Source organism: Athalia rosae, chromosome 2 (assembly GCF_917208135.1).
Source record: "Athalia rosae chromosome 2, iyAthRosa1.1, whole genome shotgun sequence".
Taxonomy (NCBI): domain Eukaryota; kingdom Metazoa; phylum Arthropoda; class Insecta; order Hymenoptera; family Athaliidae; genus Athalia; species Athalia rosae.
Genome location: NC_064027.1, coordinates 21,333,756 through 21,343,491, shown reverse-complemented (window position 1 = coordinate 21,343,491; position 9,736 = coordinate 21,333,756). Strand labels below are relative to the sequence as shown.

The window sequence follows — 9,736 nt, the reverse complement described above, 5'->3', positions numbered from 1 at the left end:
GATTTTTACATGCGGATATGCAATTGATCGTTTAAATTTGTTCTTTTTGGTTTTTTTTTTTTTTTTTTTTTGAGAATTTTATACCTACGCCGGCATCTGCTTCTGCATCTTTCTAAAATATGATATATTTGTTTATATTATACAGAAAGAAATAAAAGCAATTTAGAAATGTAATTTTGTTTCAATTGTAAAATTTATGCATAGTTTTAAACCCAGGTAACTTGCGGGCCTGCATCGCGGCCATTTTTTTACTTCCTTCTCCCTCGCCCTCTCTCTTCTCTCTCTCTCTCTCTCTCTGGATATATCTCTTTTTTTCTCTTTATTATACGTCTATCCTTCTTTCTCTCTCCACCCCGGTGCTCCGGTTGACCCACTTTACGATCACTATTTATTAATCGCCGATTTTTATATCAATATAACTCCGCGGAACGATCGTTTCTACAATTTTGAACTGTGAGAATTATTACAACCACTCAGGATGAACGGATGCAACTGAATGTAATCGTTGAGAAGAAATAACTCTTATATAAAAAATTGATAAAACAAAATTGCACCTTTCCATGCACCAAACGTGTCGACAATTTATAATCCTTATCGATGATTATCATACGTGATCAGGTCGGTTAGAAATACACCCACGCACAGAAGTTCGTCCGATCATAATCTTTTTTTTTTTTTTTTAAAAAAGTTCAACGAATTTCTTTCGATTAGTAAAATTTTTTAAATTTAATCAACGACGATTATGTTGTTGATGAAAACGAAAAAATTTGCGACGTGGCCACGCATATATCTGTCTTCCTTTTCGTTTCAATTCTGTTATTTCGCGTAATCGGTGTAAAGTTGAACTTTCGGGTTTTACGCGTCCCGTGTCAAAAAAAAATAAATTAAATAAATACAACGTGTAAAAAATAAAATAGAAAATGACCCGCGACGATCACGAGAGAATTATTTCAGGGCATCCGCGTATACGTACGGGACGCCGCCGCTAGTCAAACCAAGAACGCGTTCACTTGGGTCGTTCACTCGACACTGGACTCTCTACTCCTCTCACGTCTTTCCACTCCGCTCTCTTCGTCCCATCATATTACCTTTTCCTCCTACCTCACCTGCGAGTCAACGTAGAGAACGTCCCTCGGCCACCGGCTAACGTAAAACATCTTATACTCGTGGGGTACGAGAAGAAATGGAAAGAAAACTATTCACCGTCTTCGACTTCACCCGTGTACGTACGGGGGATCTCTAGATCTGTGACATTTTTTTTTTTTTTCTCGCTTTCCTTTCGAGGGGTAAATTTTGGTCATTTCGTCGTCGAATATTTCGAGTGAGGTATCGTCTTCCTTCACCTTTTGTCGATTCGATTTGTGCTGCTCGTTCTTTTCTTTTTTTTTTTTTGTTGTTGTTTTTCGCCGCAAATTATCAACCGTTGCTTCAGACGAGTCGAACAACTTTTCTGTCCACCTATTTTTTACACCGCTCAACGTACTACGGACGACGCACGTGACTCACGAATGCCGTAGATCAATTTCTTACTGATTGAAAAAGAGTTGCATATCCTTTCAAGTTTATAATGATTATTTTGTTTTACAAATATTTGCCGATCCCGTGCAGCGTATAATCATCTACCAATCGTTCGCTCGAAGATCAGAAAGCTGAACGGATTCGAACTTGTGGACTGCAGAACCAATTTCCGGGAGAGAGTTACATTTTACGTACGTACGTACAGCAGCGCGTTGTGAATCAGCGTTGACTTTTTTCATTTCTCGGTCTTCCCGGACTTGCGGATCTCGTTCGCCCCCCGCATCCGGATTTCGGAATTTCTGTCCTCGAATACGCGTCGATGATGACGTTAAACTGTGTTGCGTTTTCTTGAAACGTTACGCAACATTCTTTTACTCATACAGTACATCACCTTGTCCCTTTCTCTTCACCATATTTCGCGATAAGAAGTATTAGAAATTTGAAATTTTACTCGATATTAAAAATAAACTCCACGATCCGTATCTGTACAATTATTTACAACGGTAAAACTACATGGGTGTGTACACGTATATTGTACTCATTTTTTTAGCATGAGAAAATTTTTCTCAGATGAGTTTTCGATCTTTTTAGTTGCAAGGTTGTGGAAAACCGAAAATGAGCCCAACTCAGGTAGCGACTAAAGAACCCTGATGCTGATCTATGGCCGGCGATGAACTATCCACCTCCGCACCCCACGAGACTGGAATTATTGCCCGGGGCTGCCCAGAACTTTTGACTTTTTGTCCACGTTTGGATCTACCTGGAATGCGGTCTGATCCTATCGAGCATATTACACGGCACACTCATACTCGTCGGAACACTGCTTCGAATAGAGATATTTTGTAGTGAAAGCATGTAAAAAATGTCAATTACTTTTTTACTTGGTCAAAAATATCTGATTGCGGAGAGCGAGCGAGAAGTATAGCTGACAGTAAATTAAAAAAAAAACTTTCAAATTGGGTACAGGAATTCTAAATTTTTGTGCAAATTGAATTTAATTTGAATATTGGATTCATCGGATCGTTTCAATTCGTTGGAGATGCGTCGTGATTTTTTTGTAAATCACACCATCTCGGTTCTTCGCCTGAACCGCGATGTAACTTTACTCAAACATGCTAATTATCCTAAATTCACGTTCCAGATTTTATTTTTAGAGGAAAACAAAAATGACCCCTTCACGAACTGCTAATCGAACGGGCACACATTAAATGTATAGAATGATACTTGGGTGATTTTGTCCGTGTTATCGCCGCCTACTTTTTCTCAAATTTATTTTGGAAGGTGAGAATTGCAGTTAGTAATTTTGCATTTTGCATTTTGCATAGGTAAGATTGCAATTAGTAACTGCACCGTACAGTTAACGCTTATTTTTTTCTATTCTTATTTTTTCTCATTATTTCTTCGTCCATCCGTTTATTTATTTAATCTTCTTTTTGTACTTTTATAATTTATTCATTTCTAGTCAAGACTAATTGATAATTATTATAAAATACGTGATATTATACAGCGAATATAAATTCAGACACGCGCAGACCCTGTTATAAGATACCGTGACGTGTGGAATTTTCAACGTGTCTTGTAAATGTACGGGATGTGTATGTACATGTACATGTACACAGTATATAGGTACATATACTGCAATTTAAACGCTAAATAGAGCGGAGTAGAACTCCCTTTGCTAGACTACATCACGCTTGAGACTGTGATGTTCCGGCGTATACTGTGCAGAAAAAAAAATTTCACGTCGATGCAAACACGTGAATTCAATTGTTGATACTGTTCGTTATTTTTTTTTTTCCAATAAAAAGAAAAAAGAACCATCGAATATCGTCGCGTACACCTTTGTATGGGATTAAAAAAGAAACAAAGAATAATGATTGAAAGTGGGTCAATTCGATGAGTTGATCCCGCAGAATGACTGGTAATAAAATTTAGCGAGACATTTTCGCAATATAATTCGATTGTCGGCAATATAATTAGAAAAAACAAATGAAAAAAAAATCAATGTAGATTTGAACAAAAGATAATAATTGATCGCATCATCTCATTTTTATCTTCAATCATGAAATCGTACAGAGGAACTCATCTGGAAATTATCTTTACAATTTCTAAACTTTATTGTGTTCTGCCTAAATCAATGCTTGTCAAATAGTGATTACGCGATTTTTTTCACTGTGATATTTGTATTCGTTCATTCTTCAATCCGATGATCTGCGCTACACGATTGAAAATCGAACGTTGTCAGATTGCGAGACTTCGTCGAGTGCGCTACGCCTTAGTAAATGTTATCCGCACTTCTCAAGATCCTCGTTTCCTAACTTTTCTTGTTTCTCTCATTGGGCATTTACGGGCGATGTATAGCTTAGAAAAATCGCTTCGTCGTTCGATCAAATTTTCTCGTTACGCACATTTGTCGATAATACAAAATATATATATATCTATATACATATACGTCCTCCCGATGCATCCATGTCATTCCAGGGCTCCGGTAGATTTTGGTACGAGGAAAGTCAACACGGTGCAAACTGTCACGAGACAAACCAGAAATGAAACAAACAATTTAATAATCAATTGCTATGCGAACAATAAAAGCCCTCCACTCGTACGAACCTAAAAGCAATCCCGCGATCGCCATCAACGGTGCTACACATCCTTGCAAAAGAAGGACGGAGAATAATAAATTTCCTGTCAACGATCCGACACGTCCCAGCATCATTATTAGACTGACTGCCATGGTTCTGAAAAATTAAAATCGAATCAAAAGAGGAACAAAAACGAGCGAAAATTATTCGGTAGAAAATAGCGTATAGGCATTCGATCATTTCTGATGAATTTTTTTTCTTCTCCGTACCTCAGAGTTGTTGGAAAAAGATCGACTGTTATTGCGATCACCGCGTTTACGGATATATTTGTTAATGCGATGTAAACGCAGGCCAAAACCAACGTTAGTACAGCGTTCGCTGACCAGTTCAAAGACGCTGCACATATCAGGGGAATTACGTAGCATAATACTGAAAGAAAAAAATGTTCATCGTCGACGTAAATTATGCTTCATATTTACCTATAACCGAATAATGTGCCTGTATCAAATTCGCTGGCGAAGCCGCGAATGAAAAAAATATTATATCATTTTGTACTCACATAGAATGTTCTTTTGACCGAAAATATTTAGAAGAAAACTAATAAAAATGAATCCAACGGTCGATACCAGACATATTATAAGGGTGTTCAGATAGACCGTGCTATTCACCGTTACCTAGAAAAATAAAACAGAAAGAGGAACTTTTTAATATAACTACATTAACATTCTTTCGAGTGTCAGTTGAATGGATAATTTTTCTACGTTACATTATCACAGTTTTGGACTTGGGAAATATTTGTTGAATTCAAAGACACGTTCGTCGCTTTCGTCATTGAGAAGTCAAGAATTTCACAGAAAGTAGGAGGGCCGTCCTGTAGCTGAATTTTGTCGTAACCGGACTGGTCGAAACTTTCCAACATGGCGAAAATCTGCGGTAGCCATAGCCGGATTGTGTTCAATCTGAAAAACCAAATAATTTAAAATAAAGTCTCCTTGATGAATGGATGCAGGCTGAATGTGATCCATTTTTTTCCTTCGTTATTTATTTACTGTTATGATAATTTCTATGGTCATCAGACTTACGATAGCATTCCTCCGAATTGAATACTAACGACCAGTAAAAGCCTCAACAAATGTGGCATGAAAAACAGAGGCTTCATCTGTTTGAATCCATCCGCTAGTCCTTGTAAAACATTTTTACACTCAGTGCCATTTTTCGAGCTGACGGAACGAAGGCTCTTCTTTGATCCAGAAATGTTTATTCCGTTCTCCAAACTCTCGATCTTCGTTAGGTAAATTCAAATTGCATGCAAAAGCGAAAGGGGAGAATTTGTAAGTATAAAATTTGATTACATTTGCCCGTGAAATGATACAGGCATACGGAATCTATCGAGAAGAAATGATAATATGACAGATAGAAAGAGGGAGGGAGACAAAAAAAAAAAAATGATCCACGAACCGGATATTGGTCCGAAGAGTTGCCCGTGTTCATCGTGTACATTTTTTTGAATATTTCAAGGGCCTCGTCGTTCCGACCTTGCGACATGAGGAACTTCGGACTCTCGGGAAAAAATATCAACGCTACGAAACCAACCAGAGTTGGTGCACCGCATAGAGTTAGAAAAAGACGCCAGGAATTGTAGACGAAAAGACCGTCGAAAAGTACGATCTCCCACGTTTGGGGAATCACCAGCCAGGCGAGAACTGAAACATTTTAATACAAGATGAGAGAAAAAAAGAGAAATATAATCTACCATAATTGTGAGAGTATCTTTTTATTTTCAACCATCGCGGTTACCTGTCCTAATCAGGTGTGCATATTTTAGTTTGTAATTATGTCATATCATACAAGAATCTCATGGTCAAGATTTATTTTTATCTACAGACACAGCTGCAACCTCACGCAGATAGCGATACTGGAATAAAGTGACCGCAACTAGTCTACGATGCGTGCCGATTATACGTTATAATATCTATGGTATAGTAGGAGAATTTTTATTATTTTTTTTTTTTTAAATAATGAAAAACTAAAAAAATCACTGAAGTCTACATAGGTGTACACCGAGGTATATTCACACAGTTGATCGTCAACGTGGTTTCATTACAGCTAATTATAAATTGTATATTTTTTTTCTTGTTACCCATAAGAAACATAAAAAAAAAAAACAATTTAATGATATAACGTCGTGGACTGCAGTCGCGTATGAAATTATGAAAATTTATTCAGAACGAGTATATTGAATGTAGGAATAAAAGGAAAACAGAAAACGGAAAACACATGTGGTAAGGGCGATTGAAGAGAAGAAAATAAAAATATGTCTCAGGCCATTGCGCCAGCTGATTAAATCTGCATAACTTTTGGTGCGAAGCTGAAAGAAAAAGAAAATTTAACGAAAGAATTTTGTTACCTGGAACCGCGATGTTACCTATCGCCGAAAAAAGTCCCAAATAAAGCAAAACTCTGCCGCGTTCCTTGCCACCGTGGAATTCGGCGCAGTATGACATAGATATAGCGTATGGCCCGTTCATTCTGCAATGTGGATAAAAAGAATTAATAGATAATGAATAATAACATGATGTTGTTTTTTCTTATTCTTCAATTGGAAAGGCTTGCATCATAGATCTATGCTTGCATCTTTGAATCTTTTGGTTTTTTGCTCTATATTTATGGACGATGTAATGAGAAAAATCTTACATGCATCCGCTGCAGTATTTGAAGAATAATAGAAACCATATATTTTGTGCTGTTCCGCTTAAAATGTTGCACAAAGAATCAGCCAAGAAACCGTAAATTAAAAGCTTTCTTCTTCCATACACATCTGCTAGGAATCCCCATAACATTGCGGTCGTTATCGTACCTGCAAAATAAATTCTATTTCAATTTTATCATGAACGTATAATATTGTATATTTATGGAAAATTACATTTCTACGTTCGGCAAGCCTGGAGACTAATTTCTATTCACGATATACATATATACTGTTGTAATTCCTGATAATTATGCCAAATGAATGTATAGAAAATTTTGGAAAGTTATAGATGCATGAAGTAGTAGATGTAGACCTGTGTGATATACATATAGATATATACTGTAGGGTGGTCCTCATAGATATTGTGAAAGTCAAGATTTTCCAAATTGCACAATCTCGAGTTTGACAAGACCCTATATCGGTTGAGAGAAAAATGTGCACATGGATATTCTCAGAAATGATACAGAAAGTCTGCAAAACAGGGTTTGGGGTTGAAGCAAGATTTACTTTCGAAATACCTGCGTATGTGCTGGCATTTAATACTCCTTTTTGAAACATCGATAATCCAAGATCGCATTCAGCCGATGGGAGGATCATCGACATATTTGAAACGTCAAAGATGCTCGCCCAACAAGGAAGAAAAAACCCTAGCAGGAGAAGGTAGTTGAATTTTCCATATCCGGTTGCGGCTACAGCTGTCTCAAAATCGGCACCCTGAATACCACCGGATGCATTACTGCAGCATTCGGCTGAACAGAAGTGAAAGAAGATAAAAAAAAATAACAATTACCAAAGATTAAGAAAAAAAATTAAGAATTAAAAATGAAAAGCTATAGTATATTACGATGATTTATAGATATACTTGAAGGTGAATTATTTCAAATCAGTCGTAACAATAATTGCGAAAACTTCGGTGTTACTGCATCGTATTATACATACATATATTATTGATATGAATAAAATCGACGACGCCAGCAGGATTACGCGATTCCGTACATAATAAATTGATTGCATCGGTGTTATTGAATTATGTTAAAATGAATTCAAATGTTAATATTACGTCATCGTTGTTGTACACGTGTGTACGGTTATAATTGATCGACAGGTTTTTATCCTTTCCTTCGATACATATAACACGCATTAAAATCATCATGTATATGAATAATCAATCATTATATTGTAATATTGATCGTACGAATGCAACTGATTTGGCGCGTATATCGGTGTATGCATTCGAAGTACATATGTACAGAGAAGAAAAAAAATTACAAAAATACAAAAAAAATCTGAAACTTTCACTTCTTAACTGCAGATATCTCGGTTTATGGTACTACCATATAATATGCATATACATATGTATTTCAAATGCAACACCATGCGCGTGATCCGCAAAGCTATATTATACACCGATGTGAAATTAATAAAAAAATGATTAGAGAACAAAATTCACGAACGAATCAAAAGCTCATTTTCATCTATTGCAACTTTATTTTTCACACCAAGCATTCAAATCTACTTACAATCCGATTCATCTTCAGTGTCAGGGTTCTCATTGAGCCTTTGAAGTACTACGGAGGGTGAGGCGTACTTTCGACTTTTCATCTTCTTCACCTTGAACGAAGTCTTTACGTATTTATTCCAGTATCACAGTATGGTAAAAAGAAAACAGAGAGAGAAAAAAAAGCAACACATATACAGGAATATTTTGTATCGGTCAACTATTATATTCACCGCTGACTTTTCTGACACATTCTATACCTCCGGATTCCCGCGAGTCAAGTGAACGGTCTTCCAATTCGAAATGCGTTTACTATACAGACACGTGATGCACACGTAGCTTGTTATATTTCTCGTAATACTGCTGCAATTCCATTCGACGACACGTGTGCGTTTCGCGTAATAAATTTGGAATATCATCGTCTATGTGAACTTGAGTCCTTTACAGAGAATGTGCCAAACTTTGTCACCGACGTGGAAAGGAAGTTTTTATTAAGGTACTCCATGAAGGCACTCATCATGTTATTCTTATACGAGGCTATAGAACCGCCACTCAAATTGTCGAAATTAAATTCATACACTACCCTGACCCTGTGTACATATACCTATTGGTGTAAGATATTGTATTATTTCAACTCTCATAATACTTCACGTGTGTAATGACGAACGTCTGCATATGCTGACGATACGCAAGGCAGTGAAGGGATCACCGACTGATTATAACTTATGGAATTACATACATCGCACACATATATGAACGTGGACGAAGTATAAAACGATTGCGGTCCTGCGGTATATAAAATGCGGTTATTTAAATATTATGTCCTATACGATATTACAGATATATTTATACCATCTTATACTCGCGTTATATAGTCAACAAGTTGTTTTTCATTATTATGGGTGTGTTCATAACGTGTAAATATAACTCAACTCAGATATTATAAATATGTGGATAAATTTTTTTTTTATAAACAAGTTAAAGATTCGAATCATCCGGTTTTCCATTAGATATTAACTGTTACAAAATAATGTAGATAACTTACAGCTGGCATCAATCGATGGAGTTATAAACCTCCTTTTCAAATGTTTGAATTAAAGCCAAATAAACTCTGTTTCGGACATTTTTAAAACTGATTCGCAGAACGAATCGGTATGAAAAAGAAACGGTTTCGCACCACTAAAGAGTAGAAGAACTCTTTCAGATTCTTATCATAACAGGTATTTTGGCAAAAAGTAAAAAAAACTATATATTGTTACTGATTCGAAGGTGAGGAATCCAGAAGTGTATGGAATCGTTCACTGCGAACAGGAACATCGTCGTGAGAATCGAAAAGGAGTATTGTGGATACTTTAGATTGATCATAATTGGTGATTAATAAATTATAGT

The 9,736-nt window shown here is 36.4% G+C and overlaps 1 protein-coding gene across 5 annotated transcripts; it reads right to left on the bottom strand.

Moving 5' to 3' along the window:
- Positions 1-72: 72 nt before the first annotated feature.
- Positions 73-9,539, bottom strand: LOC105689336 (synaptic vesicle glycoprotein 2B-like). Of its 5 annotated transcripts, none has more exons than XM_012406251.3 (12): positions 9,393-9,539; positions 8,370-8,460; positions 7,368-7,598; positions 6,795-6,957; positions 6,508-6,629; positions 5,559-5,803; positions 5,183-5,382; positions 4,867-5,059; positions 4,660-4,774; positions 4,370-4,529; positions 4,129-4,256; positions 73-4,043 (listed from the first exon to the last, which is right to left on the bottom strand). In XM_012406251.3, exons 1-12 carry the CDS (start codon positions 9,399-9,401, stop codon positions 3,991-3,993), a joined length of 1,710 nt encoding a protein of 569 aa, XP_012261674.3. In that variant the 5' UTR covers positions 9,402-9,539; the 3' UTR covers positions 73-3,990. The 5 variants fall into 5 exon arrangements, with proteins under 5 accessions (XP_012261674.3, XP_048506320.1, XP_048506319.1 ...); XM_048650363.1 differs by lacking the exon at positions 9,393-9,539 and adding an exon at positions 8,581-9,311; XM_048650362.1 differs by lacking the exon at positions 9,393-9,539 and adding an exon at positions 8,608-9,311.
- Between the last annotated feature and the right edge of the window lie 197 nt (positions 9,540-9,736).